This window comes from Panulirus ornatus, chromosome 38 (genome assembly GCF_036320965.1).
Source record: "Panulirus ornatus isolate Po-2019 chromosome 38, ASM3632096v1, whole genome shotgun sequence".
NCBI classification, from domain to species: Eukaryota; Metazoa; Arthropoda; class Malacostraca; order Decapoda; family Palinuridae; genus Panulirus; species Panulirus ornatus.
The window spans coordinates 4890639-4905336 of record NC_092261.1 but is presented as its reverse complement, the minus strand read 5'-3'; the positions used below and the strand labels follow the sequence as shown (position 1 = coordinate 4905336).

The 14698-nt window shown below is 40.3% G+C and overlaps 1 protein-coding gene across 3 annotated transcripts in view; it reads left to right on the top strand.

Annotated features, from left to right (window-relative positions):
* LOC139760843 (oplophorus-luciferin 2-monooxygenase non-catalytic subunit-like) overlaps nucleotides 1-14698 on the top strand; it is a 30204-nt gene that overhangs the window by 6962 nt on the left and 8544 nt on the right. For all 3 annotated transcript variants that reach the window (XM_071684513.1, XM_071684512.1, XM_071684515.1), the window contains exons 4-7: nucleotides 2382-2547; nucleotides 5165-5337; nucleotides 12819-12967; nucleotides 13169-13330. In XM_071684513.1, the coding sequence (XP_071540614.1) occupies nucleotides 2382-2547; nucleotides 5165-5337; nucleotides 12819-12967; nucleotides 13169-13330 (650 nt within the window). The remainder of the gene's footprint in view (nucleotides 1-2381; nucleotides 2548-5164; nucleotides 5338-12818; nucleotides 12968-13168; nucleotides 13331-14698) is intronic.

Here is a 14698-nt window from a genome sequence, read left to right as displayed (position 1 = left end):
AATAAAAAGAGTGTGATTGAGAGAGCAGAAGAGGGTGTGTTGAAATGGTTTGGTCACGTAGAGTGAATGAGTGAGGAAAGATTGACAAAGAGGATACATGTGTCAGAGATGGAGGGAATAAGGAGAAGCAGGAGACCAAATTGGAAGTGGAAGGATGGAGTGAAAATAAATTTTGAGTGATTGGGGCCTGAACTTACGGGAGGGTGAAAAGCATGCAAGGAATAGAGTGAATTGGAATGATGTGGTATACCAGGGTCAATGTGCTGTCAATGGATTGAACCAGGGCATGTGAAACGTCTAGGGTAAACCATGGAATGTTTTGTGGGGCCTAGATGTGGAAAGGGAGCCATGCTTTTGGTGCATATATCTACATATATATATACACAGACATATACATATATACACAGGTACATATTCATACTTGCTTGCCTTCATCCATTCCCATCCCACAGGAAGCAGCATCGCTACCCCCTGCTTCACTAAGGTAGTACCAGGAAAACAGACAAAAAAAGGCCACATTTGTTCACACTCAGTCTCTAGATGTCATGTGTAATGCACCAAAACCACAGCTTCCTATCCACATCCAGGCCCCACAGACCTTTCCATGGTTTACCCCAGGCATTTCACATGCCCTGGTTCAGTCCATTGACAGCACATCGACTCCGGTATACCACATCGTTCCAATTCGTTCTATTCCATGCATGCCTATCACCCTCCTGTATGTTCAGGCCCCAACCCTTTCATTACTTACTTGATCAAACCACCTTACACTACAAATTCTTCTCAAACACCTCATTTCCAACACATCCACCCTCACAACCATTGAAATTATAGGAACTACTATTCGTTCAAACACACCCATTTTTGCCCTCCAAGATAACGTTCTCTTCACACATTCTTCATCGCTCCCTGAACCTTCACCCCCCTGTCCCACCCTGTGACTCACTTCCACTTCCGTGGTTCCATTCACTGCTAAATCCACTCACAGATATCTAAAACACTTCCTCCAATGGAGAACATTTAAACTTACATCCCAATTAACTTGTCCCTCAACCCTACTGAACCTGATGACTTTGCTCTTATTCACATTTACCCTCAACTTTCTCCTTTCACTCACTTTTCTAAACTCAGTCACCAATTTCTCCAGTTTCTCACTCGAATTTGCCACCAGAGCTGTATCATCAGCGAACAAGTGACTCACTTCCTAAACCCTCTCATCCACAACAGACTGCATACTTGCCCCTCCCTCCAAAACTGTAGCACTTACCTCCCTAACTACCCAATCCATAAACAAATTAAACAACCATGGGGACATCACACACCCTTGCAACAGACCAACCTTCACTGGGAACCAATCACTCTCCTCACTTCCTACTCGTACACATGGCATACCTCCTTGATAAAGACTTCTCATTTCTAGCAGCTTTCCTCCCTGTGTAGATCTGGTGTATATATTGAAGACTTTTTGTGAGAAATAGAGAAACAGAAGGATTTGTTCTTGGCATTTATGAATCTGGAGAAAGTGTATAGTAGAGTTGATAGAGATGCTTTGTGTGAGGTGTTACAGATGTATGGTGTGTGGGAAAAAGCTATAAAGAGTGAGGATTTTTTATCATGAGAGTAAGTTATGTATGCTAAGAGAGGAGGAGTGGTTTTGGGTGAGTGTGGATGTATGTCAAGGGTGTGAGACGTCACCATGAATATTTAACCTGGTTGTGGATGGGGTTGTGAGTGAGGTTTATCCAAAGTCTCGGAAAGAGGAGCAAGTTTGCAGTCAAGGGCTGGGATTGGGGGCATAGGAGATGATTCAATTACTTTTTGCTGATGACACAGCTCTGGTCTCAGATTCAGGTGAGAAGCTGGTTTCTATGTTTTGGAAAGTGTAAGAAAGAAGAAATTTGATAGCATTTGTGTATGAAAGCAAGATTATCAAGTTTAGCATTGGAATGGGACATTAGTTTGAATGATGATAATAATTATAAATATATATTTTTTTTTCCACCTCCTCATTAATCTCTTTTGAGTCTAATTTTACTGTCTTTGATGTTGTCATTAAACCACCTTTGTATAATGTACCTGTGCTTATTTTCACCTCATTGTGAGTACCTGTAATGAGATATTTACTTGGATCAAGGCTTCCTGTTATATTCAAAGAAAGAGATAGTAAAGGGAAAGGGAAATGGGGAAAAAAGAAGGCAAAAAAGGTGGTAGAGAGAGGGCATGATAGAAGGGGCTGAAAGATAGGAAGATTTGTGGTAGATACACACTATTTTTTTTAATAGAGTGAGGGGCATAAACTGTCCAGTAAAAGATGATTCTTGATGAAATTCAGAGATCATTTCTCATGTGTGTGAATACTGATACACATTTTGTTTTTCTAGGACAGTGATAATGATTGCCAATAAAATGAAGACAGTCATGCAAGGTGCTCTGAATTCTTCATACACCACACTTGAGAGTTTCTACATGAGTGAGATGGATGATGAAATGTATAACTGGCCCCTACCAGACCTCAGCTTGTTCACTGTTATACAAAATATTGGTATTGTAGGTATTTGGGTGTTTTCAGTTTACATAAGTGTTTAACTTGTGATTTATTCATGCAGGATTCAGTAGCAGATCACTGCATGTAAATTAATGAATTAGAAATGAATTAAAGAGATAATTGTGAATGGTGAGATGTTTGTAAATGTTAAGATGTGTTTGAAGATGGGCATTTTTTAGAAAATCATCCAGTGTTGTGATGAATTAGAAGAATTAGAGAATTAGATGAATTAGAGAAACAAAAATAGCAAAGAGGGTTTGTTATTGCCACAAAATAGAAAGATGAGCAAGGTAATTAAAAGTAGGATAAAGTCTTAGAAAACAGTCTAGAATCTAGCAATATGTCTTCATGTTGATGGACTGGTAAGTTCATAGGGCATTTTTTCGTTACACCCGCATCTTCACCTCACCCTTAAGAGTCAGGTCAGAGGACATCTTTACTACATCCTCTCCTTCACTGCACCTACATATTCACTACACTCATGACACCACTTGCCTTTACCCTTGTGGATTAGGATAGGGCACAATACCCATATCTTCATTACAGATTACAAATTTAAGAAGTTGTATGATAGTTGAAAATGTTCATAGGTTGGGAGCCCCATGAATGTAAAACTCCCTCCCTATACAGTGGAGATAGTTTAAAAGAAACTGCTTTACTCTCTACCTAATCACACACACACATTACACTCGATAAAAACTTCACTGCTTCTAGTATCTTTCCTCCCACACCATATATTCCTGCCACTTTCCACAAGGCATCTCTATGAATCCTATTACATGCTTTCTCCAGATCCTTATATGCCATAAATAAATACTTCTGTTTCCCTTAAGTGATTTTCATACAAACTTTAAAGCAAACATCTGATCCACACATCCTCTACCACACCTGAATCCACATTTTTCATTTTCAGTCTAATGCTCTGTAAATCCCTTCACCCTCTCAGTCACCACTGTCCCACACAACAAACATGGTACACTTAACAAAGATATCTCTGTGGTTTGAACACTCACTTTTTTCTTCCTTGCCTCTATAGAATGGCATTGTACATACATCAGTTGTCAGGCATCTTACCATGATCCATACGTACATAAGAAATCCTAACTAACCAGCCAACGACTCAGTCACCCCTTCTCTTAAGAAATTCAACTCCAGTACTATCCAGTCCTTCCACTTTGCCATATTTCAATTTATGCTAGATGCTCACCAACTCTTCTCCCTGTACCAAACCACTTTTCATGATTATCTCAATTTGCATACTTCCCAACCCAGACACCCTTCCAAATACTTGCTACATCTCCTCACTTTATCACTGCCATTTTCCCCCTTGAATGATATTCTCATTTGTTCTTTGTTTTTCACATGCTATTAACTTCCAATCAAAATATCTTATTTAGTGATACTCACTAACCCCAATTCTCAATTGTTCTCATTTTTCATCCCTTGCATCTTCTTTTTGAGTTCCTGGCACTTTCTCTCGTATGTCTCCCAATCATTTTCACCCCTTTCTTGTAAATACTGCCCATACACCTCTTTTTTCTCTTTCACTAGAGACTTTATCATCCCACCATTTACTTTCTTACCTGCCCACCTCCCACATGTCACACACTTCTCTGGTACATGATGGCACTGCTTCTAGAATATCACCTATCCCCATTACTTCATGTATTCTCACCTTTTGCCATTGTACACCCATTTTCTTAATACATCTTCACACAAGTCTCTTTTCTAAGCTTACATACTTTTACAACCCTCTTCTTAATCATGCCATATCCTCTTTTCTGTAAACTTCTACAAATCTACATGCTTGCCTCCACCATGTTGAGATGAGATAGATATGGGTTCGTTTTGATGAGGATTGCTTATTTTATACCTTTTTTTTTTTTTTTTTTTTTTTTTTTTTTTTTTTTTTTTTTTGCCGCTGTCTCCCGCGTTTGCGAGGTAGCGCAAGGAAACAGACGAAAGAATGGCCCAACCCATCCCCATACACATGCCTTTATTCAATCCACTGACAGCACGTCAACCCCGGTATACCACATTGCTCCAATTCACTCTATTCTTTGCCCTCCTTTCACCCTCCTGCATGTTCAGGCCCCGATCACACAAAATCTTTTTCACTCCATCACTCCACCTCCAATTTGGTAATGTAAGGGTAAGAGAGATGTGTGGAAATAAAAAGAGCGTGGTGAGAGAGCAGAAGAGGGTGTTTTGAAATGGTTTGGTCACATGGAGAGAATGAGTGAGGAAAGATTGACCAAGAGGATATATGTGTCGGAGGTGGAGGGAACGAGGAGAGGGATTTTATACCTGTGAGGATTATATAATGAATGAAGATAGCAGAATTCATGTTCTAATGACCAAAGTTCAAATTACTTCTATTTTGTTGTCTTTAATGTCAAATATATTGTACTGTAATATCTTCAATTAACTTTTATCTCCAAAAATAAGGCAATTAATATAACATTTAAGATTACTCAAGTGATCTTTCGATTCCTTGGGGAAAAAGAGTGAGATGTTTATGCATATTCTGACTATAATCCAGTGACTATTCTTTTTTCAGACAAAATTCATTTAGATATTCTAAAATATACCAATATTCTGACCCAAAACTTGCAACAGTCAGGCCCATATGACAGTCTGTCTCCTCTGGTGTCCTGTTCGCTCATCTCTGCCTTCCTGAGCTTGCAAAAGCTGACCGAGCTGCCTGTTGATACCCTCAGTGGGGCCCCCAACCTAGAAAAGTTCTTTCTTGATAACACCAAGATAGAAAGAATCCTTGCAAACACTTTCCAGTAAGTCAAAAAAAATATATATATACATATATATATTGCATGACAGCTAGAGACTGAGTGTGAACAAGTGGGGCCTTTGTTGTCTTTTCCTAGCGCTACCTCGCACACATGAGGGGGGAGGGGGATGGTATTCCATGTGTGGCGAGGTGGCGATGGGAATGAATAAAGGCAGACAGTGTGAATTGTGTGCATGGGTATATATGTATGTGTCTGTGTGTGTATATATATGTGTACATTGAGATGTATAGGTATGTATATTTGCGTGTGTGGATGTGTATGTATATACATGTGTATTGGGGTGGGTTGGGCCATTTCTTTCTTCTGTTTCCTTGCGCTACCTCGCAAACGCGGGAGACAGCGACAAAGCAAAATAAAATAAATAAATATATATAATATATATATATCGCTACCTCGCTCACGCGGGAAATGGCAAATAGTATGAAAGAAAAAAAGAAAGATATCCCTGGGGATAGGGGAGAAAGAATACTTCCCACGTATTCCCTGCGTGTCGTAGAAGGCAACTAAAAGGGAAGGGAGCGGGGGGCTGGAAATCCTCCCCTCTCGTTTTTTTTTAATTTTCCAAAAGAAGGAACAGAGAAGGGGCCAGGTGAGGATATTCCCTCAAAGGCCCAGTCCTCTGTTCTTAACGCTACCTCGCTATCGCGGGAAATGGCGAATAGTATGAAAAAAAAATATATATATATATATATATATATATATATATAGGGGATTAAGAATACTTCCCACGTATTCCCTGCGTGTCGTAGAAGGCGACTAAAAGGGGAGGGAGCGGGGGGCTGGAAATCCTCCCCTCTCGTTTTTTTTTTAATTTTCCAAAAGAAGGAACAGAGAATTGGGCCAGGTGAGGATATTCCCTCAAAGGCCCAGTCCTCTGTTCTTAACGCTACCTCGCTAATGCGGGAAATGGTGAATCGTTTGAAAGAAAAAGAAGAAAATATATATATATATATATATTATATTTATTATACTTGACTGCTGTTTCCTGCATCAGCAAGGTAGCGCCAGGAAACAGATGAAGAGAGGTCCATTCAATCGTATACACATATATATACTTAAACACCCATATACATACATATACACAGACATGTACATATATACACCTGTACATATTCATCTTGCTTGCCTTCATCAATTCCTGGTGCCACCCCACCCACAGGAAACAACTTCACTACCCCCTGATTCAGCAAGGTAGTACCAGGAAATAGACTAAAAATGCCACATCCCTCCACACTCAGTCTCCAGCTGTCATGTGTAATGCACCAAAACCACAGCTCCTTATCCACATCCAGGCCCCACAGACCTTTCCATTGTTTACCCCAGATGTTTCACATTCTCTGGTTCAGTCCATTTATAGCATGTCGACCCAGGAATACCACATCATTCCAATTCACTACATGACAGCTAGAGACTGAGTGTGAATGAATGTGGCCCTTGTTGTCTTTTCCTAGCGCTACCTCGCGCACATGAGGGGGAGGGGATTTGTTATTTCATGTGTGGCAGGGTGGCGATGGGAATGAATAAAGGCAGACTATGAATTATGTACATGTGTATATATGCACATGTCTGCGTGTGTATGTGTATGTATACATTGAGATGTATAGGTATGTACATTTGCGCGTGTGGACGTGCATGCACACACGTGTATGTGGGTGGGCAATAATGCTTATATATATATATATATATATATATATATATATAAGTGAGAGGGTTAGGGAAAATGATTTGGTAAACAGAGAAGTAGTAAAAGCTTTGCGGAAGATGAAAGCCGGCAAGGCAGCAGGTTTGGATGGTATTGCAGTGGAATTTATTAAAAAAGGGGGTGACTGTATTGTTGACTGGTTGGTAAGGTTATTTAATGTACGTATGATTCATGGTGAGGTGCCTGAGGATTGGCGGAATGCGTGCATAGTGCCATTGTACAAAGGCAAAGGGGATAAGAGTGAGTGCTCAAATTAGAGTATAAGTTTGTTGAGTATTCCTGGTAAATTATATGGAAGGGTATTGATTGAGAGGGTGAAGGCATGTACAGAGCATCAGATTGGGGAAGAGCAGTGTGGTTTCAGAAGTGGTAGAGGATGTGTGGATCAGGTGTTTGCTTTGAAGAATGTATGTGAGAACTACTTAGAAAAGCAAATGGATTTGTATGTAGCATTTATGGCTCTGGAGAAGGCATATGATAGAGTTGATAGAGATGCTCTGTGGAAGGTACTAAAAATATATGGTGTGGGAGGCAAGTTGTTAGAAGCAGTGAAAAGTTTTTATTGAGGATGTAAGGCATGTGTACGTGTAGGAAGAGAGGAAAGTGATTGGTTCTCAGTGAATGTAGGTTTGCAGCAGGGGTGTGCGATGTCTCCATGGTTGTTTAATTTGTTTATGGATGGGGTTAGGGAGGTGAATGCAAGAGTTTTGGAAAGAGGGGCAAGTATGAAGTCTGTTGGGGATGAGAGAGCTTGGGAAGTGAGTCAGTTGTTGTTCGCTAATGATACAGCACTGGTGGCTGATTCATGTGAGAAACTGCAGAAGCTGGTGACTGAGTTTGGTAAAGTGTGTGAAAGAAGAAAGTTAAGAGTAAATGTGAATAAGAGCAAGGTTATTAGGTACAGTAGGGTTGAGGGTCAAGTCAGTTGGGAGGTAAGTTTGAATGGAGAAAAACAGGAGGAAGTAAAGTGTTTTAGATATCTGGCAGTGGATCTGGCAGTGGATGGAACAATGGAAGCGGAAGTGAATCATAGGGTGGGGGAGGGGGCGAAAATCCTGGGAGCCTTGAAGAATGTGTGGAAGTCGAGAACATTATCTCGGAAAGCAAAAAAGGCTATGTTTGAAGGAATAGTGGTTCCAGCGATGTTGTATGGTTGCGAGGCGTGGGCTATGGATAGAGTTGTGCGCAGGAGGGTGGATGTGCTGGAAATGAGATGTTTGAGGACAGTATGTGGTGTGAGGTGGTTTGATCGAGTAAGTAATGTAAGGGTAAGAGAGATGTGTGGAAATAAAAAGAGTGTGGTTGAGAGAGCAGAAGAGGGTGTTTTGAAATGGTTTGGGCACATGGAGAGGATGAGTGAGGAAAGATTGACCAAGAGGAGATATGTGTTGGAGGTGGAGGGAACGAGGAGAAGTGGGAGACCAAATTGGAGGTGGAAAGATGGAGTGAAAAAGATTTTGAGTGATCGGGGCCTGAACATGCAGGAGGGTGAAAGGCGGGCAAGGAATGGAGTGAATTGGATCAATGTGGTATACCGGGGTCAACTTGCTGTCAATGGATTGAATCAGGGCATGTGAAGCGTCTGGGGTAAACCATGGAAAGTTCTGTGGGGCCTGGATGTGGAAAGGGAGCTGTGGTTTCGGGCATTATTGCATGACAGCTAGAGACTGAGTGTGAACGAATGGGGCCTTTGTTGTCTTTTCCTAGTGCTACCTCACACACATGAGGGGGAAGGGCGATGTTATTCCATGTGTGGCGAGGTGGCGATGGGAATGAATGAAGGCAGACAGTGTGAATTGTGTGCATGTATATATATATATATGTATGTGTCTGTGTGTGTATATATATATATATGTGTACATTGAGATGTATGGGTATGTATATTTGCGTGTGTGGACATGTATGTATATACATGTGTATGTGGGTGGGTTGGGCCATTTCTTTCATCTGTTTCCTTGCGCTACCTCGCAAACGTGGGAGACAGCGACAAAGTAAAATAAAAAAAATGAAAATAATATATATATATATATATATATATATATATATATATATATATATATATATATATGCCAGGTGAGGATATTCCCTCAGTGGCCCAGTCCTCTGTTCTTAACGCTACCTTGCTAACGAGGGAAATGGCGAATAGTTTGAAAGAAAAGATATATATATATTTATTTATTTATTTTATCATACTTTGTCGCTGTCTTCTGCGTTAGCGAGGTAGTGCAAGGAAACAGACGAAAGAATGGCCCAACCCACCCACATACACATGTATACATACACATCCACATGTGCACATATACATACCTGTACATCTCAACGTATACATATATATACAGACACAGACATATATACACATGTACATAATTCATACTGTCTGCCCTTACTCATTCCCATCACCACCCCGCCACACATGAAATGAAAACCCACTCCCCCCGCATGTGCGCGAGGTAGCACTAGGAAAAGACAACAAAGGCCACATTCGTTCACACTCAGTCTCTAGCTGTCATGTATAATACACTGAAACCACAGCTTCCTTTCCACATCCAGGCCCCACAAAACTTTCCATGGTTTACCCCAGACACTTCACATGCCCTGGTTCAATCCATTGACAGCATGTCGACCCCGGTATACCACATCATTCCAATTCATTCTATTCCTTGCATGCCTTTCACCTTCCTGCATGTTCAGGCCTAGATCACTCAAAATCTTTTCCACTCCATCCTTCCACCTCCAATTTGGTCTCCATTTTTTCTTCGGTCCCTCCACCTCTGACACATATATTTTCTTTGTCAATCTTTCCTCACTCATTCTTTCTATGTGACCAAACAATTTCAATACACCCTCTTCAGCTCTCTCAACCACACTCTTTTTAATACCACACATCTCTCTTACCCTTTCATTACTTACTCGATCAAACCACCTCACACTGTATATTGTCCTCAGACATCTCATTTCCAACACATCCACCCTTCTCCGCACAACCCTATCTATAACCCACGCCTCGCATCCATATAACATTGTTGGAACCACTATTCCTTTGAACATATATTTTTTTTTTTTTTTTTTTTGCTTTGTCGCTGTCTCCCGCGTTTGCGAGGTAGCGCAAGGAAACAGACGAAAGAAATGGCCCAACCCACCCCCATACACATGTATATACATACGTCCACACACGCAAATATACATACCTACACAGCTTTCCATGGTTTACCCCAGACGCTTCACATGCCTTGATTCAATCCACTGACAGCACGTCAACCCCGGTATACCACATTGCTCCAATTCACTCTATTCCTTGCCCTCCTTTCACCCTCCTGCATGTTCAGGCACCGATCACACAAAATCTTTTTCACTCCATCTTTCCACCTCCAATTTGGTCTCCCTCTTCTCCTCGTTCCCTCCACCTCCGACACATATATTCTCTTGGTCAATCTTTCCTCACTCATTCTCTCCATGTGCCCGAACCATTTCAAAACACCCTCTTCTGCTCTCTCAACCACGCTCTTTTTATTTCCACACATCTCTCTTACCCATACGTTACTTACTCGATCAAACCACCTCACACCACATATTGTCCTCAAACATCTCATTTCCAGCACATCCATCCTCCTGCGCACAACTCTATCCATAGCCCACGTCTCGCAACCATACAACATTGTTGGAACCACTATTCCTTCAAACATACCCATTTTTGCTTTCCGAGATAATGTTCTCGACTTCCACACATTCTTCAAGGCTCCCAGAATTTTCGCCCCCTCCCCCACCCTATGATCCACTTCCGCTTCCATGGTTCCATCCGCTGCCAGATCCACTCCCAGATATCTAAAACACTTCACTTCCTCCAGTTTTTCTCCATTCAAACTCACCTCCCAATTGACTTGACCCTCAACCCTACTGTACCTAATAACCTTGCTCTTATTCACATTTACTCTTAACTTTCTTCTTTCACACACTTTACCAAACATATATATATTTTATAAATATTATACTTAGTCCCTGTCTCCCACGTTAGCAAGGTAGCACAAGGAAACAGACAAAAGAATGGCCCAACCCACCCACATACTCAAGTATGTATGTAAACGCCCACACAAGCACTTATACATGCCTATACATTTCACCATATACAGACATATACATATATACATGTATACACATCCACATTTGCTGCCTTCATCTATTCCCGTTGCCACCCCACCACACATGAAATGGCACCCTCCTCCCCCGCATGCGCATGAGGTAGCGCCAGGAAAAGGCAACAAAGGCCACAGCTCCCTTTCCACATCCAAGCCCCACAGCCCTTTCCATGGTTTACTCCAGACACTTCACATGCCCAGGTCAATCCATTGATAGCATGTTGACCCCGGTATACCACATTGTTCCAATTCACTCTGTTCCTTGCACGCCTCTCACCCTCCTGCATTTTCAGGCCCTAATCACTCAAAATCTTTTTCACTCCATCCTTCCATCTCCAATTTGGTTTTCCCCTTCTTGTTCCCTCCACATCTGATGCTTATATCCTCTTTGTCAGTCTTTTCTCACTCATTTTCTCCGTGTGTCCAAACTATTTCAACACACCCTCTTTTACTCTCTCAACCATACTATTTTTATTTCCACATATCTCTCTTACCTTTTCATAACTTTCTGAACCAAACCACCTCACACCACATGTCCTCAAACATTTGATTTCCAACACATTTTATTGATATATGTTAAATGTTATGAATCAAAGTGATGCAGGAGCTAGGTATGAATTCCATCTCCTCAGTTCAGCAGATCTCTAAAAATAGTCAAAATATGCAAGAATTACAAAGTGAATGTCATATAAATTACCTTCTTTAGGCTGAAATGAGCTGGTAGTGTAAAGCTTGATTTAAGAAAAGGTTCAAATCTAATCAATGGAAAAACAGAATCATTTTACCTAGTGGTCTAAACACATCAAGTTTACTTGCAGTTTTTTTTTTTATATGTTCACAGATGAAGTTTAGATATCTAAAGTCCAAATTTATCCAAAATTCAAAGACTGCTTAGTCACAAGCCATCTGAATATTTGAAGTTTCACCTGTATAGTTAATAGATAGATGGATGTTACTGGCTGCTGACCACTTCTGGTTCCACCATTAATGAAATTGTCACCTTTGGGAAGGATGTATCATCTTCAGTTGATAGAAGGAAGAACAGTCTCTTAGAGAATATTTCCTTCCAAAGGAGTCCATCATTTCCCTGCTTCTTCATGGAGTTTAGCCTTATAGCTGCAGGAGCTCCATGAAAGGGATTATATACAACTACTGCTGCTAGTAATAGTGAATATATGATGTGGGTGTTATAGGGCTGCTTTGGTAAAACCACAAATAGGAAGTGACACTAAATGGGGTTGTATCATCATTACAGACGAGAAGGGAATACTCTATTATTACACAGGACATGGCTTTGAAGCTGTAGAAGTGCCTTAAAAGGGGTCTAGGGATACTTAATTATCTTACAATATTGATGCATGTTGGTTGGTCCAATTATGACTTATTAGCAGTGCTCTCTCAGATAAAATAATGATGATCTTTTTCATTGTTTACATTGCCATTCACTGTTGTCCTTCCCATGTATTTTGCTTTATTATCAAATGATATGTTTTAAAAACATTTAATTGCCATATATTTTGTCATTTAACTCATTTGTGAATCATGACAAACTTAAGTAGCAACCTTTAGTGCACCGTATGAACAATTATTCACATTAGTTTGTTCTTAACATGTAAATACTCTTGCAGGAAACTGCAGAAACTGGTGACAATATCAGTAAGTGGTGGAAATTTAACGGAGCTGGAGGACTATTCTTTTAGCTTAACTGCCCCCAACCTGACACTTATTGATCTTCACTTAAATGGTATAAAAAGTATTGGGATGAAAGCTTTCGAAGGTTAGACTGACCTGTTTCATAGTTTTCTCTATCTATTTATCATATACAGTACTCGTGATATTTTTGTTATTTTCTACTGAACTGTAGTTAAGAATTAATGTGATTGTATATTTTACAGCTTTTTGTTCATGAATGATATCTTTTTTTAGCATTATATTGTTTTATCAGCAGATTGTTTACCATGGTCCAATTTATCCACAGGGATTTCTGGAAATGTGACAGTAAACCTTAGTCAAAACCAACTCATGGTGTTAGAAGAAAGTAATTTCCTTCCTTTGCTCAAAAATACATCTGGAATCATAGACATTAGCTCCAACCCGCTTATGTGTGGCTGTGACATTTACTGGATCGTCAACGTTACAGGTAGTCTTTATTTATTTATACATTTTGACACTAAATTCATTATATATTTTAAGAAGTAACAATAATTCTCAGTATATCATAAGGTAGCAGATAATTCATAAAGATGGATTTGAATATCCTGACTGCATACATCATGCATGATACTTTGCATGTGTCATTTGAATTATCTGGACATACATTATGACTTCAAGTAGTTTTTCAGTGATGCATGACATAGCATGTAGCTTTTTGAAATAAGTAATACAGTAGCATACTGATAAGCTTGCTAAAGTAAGTTATGTATTACTTTGATTACAAGCCTGTTAAAATTAAGTCTCTCCTTAAAATTAAGTCTCTCCTCATTATTCTCAAGGAAAATTGGGCTTAGGACCGTATAACTTTCAGTATTTCAGGTGAGGAATTGCAGGCCTTCCCCTTCCATTTCTATTCACTTAACTTCAGCAGTGGAATTTTTCAAGTATGCCTTCAGCCACTCAGAGACTGCTTGAGAAATGACATAATAAGCCTTCAAAGTGATGCTGTTGGGTTTTTGCAAAATCCCATTGTTTGTTTTCCAAAATAATTTTGTCTGAGCCCCTAAAACTAAAACCTTTCCTAATAACATTTAGGCGATTTCACCTTTAAAGGGCTTCAAGCCTTGGACACCTTTCCAAAAATAGATTTTATCATCAACTTGGGATAGGAATAGATTAGATGTCTCAGAGTAGCACAGTTTGTCTATCCAGGGACAAAGCTCAGGGCTAATGCAGCTTCTGGAGTTGCCTAGTGGTCCCAGATATTTGTGTCATAATGTCAGCTAAAGCAGCTGTAAGGGAAAGTCATTTTTGCCACCCTGTGCAATGACATGGTGAGGCTGCACCTAACAAACATTATACCTCCTGGGTAAGCATTATCTTGCTTCCAGAAAGCAGAGATCTTTCAAGAGGACTTTCCTGAGGACTGCTGGAATCCTTAGTTTGGTAGACCAGTGTAGAAAACCTTCAAAAGCCTTTGACTTTGAGACCAGTGACTTCTCTGTTAGTAGGTAGTAGTTGGTAGGCAGCCAACGACCAGGGAGATATATTACCAGTGCTACCAACCTGGGTATTGGAATGGGTTAGTGATGACTGCATAGTGAGCTGGCACTTCAGTGGCTGTCAAGTTGCACTTTGACCCAGATAACTGTCTTTTCTTTCTGCCTCACACACACACATGGACTATTGGCATCCTGTCTACAGACATACAATCTCTCCTTTTCATACATGATACAACAACACTTAGCTCATGACAACTCATTCTTCATAATATTTTTCTGCGGTGAGCACTGTGTGCTAGCTCTACCTTATGGCAAAATGGTAGAAGCATTAGATAGAAGTAGCAGGCAAGAGC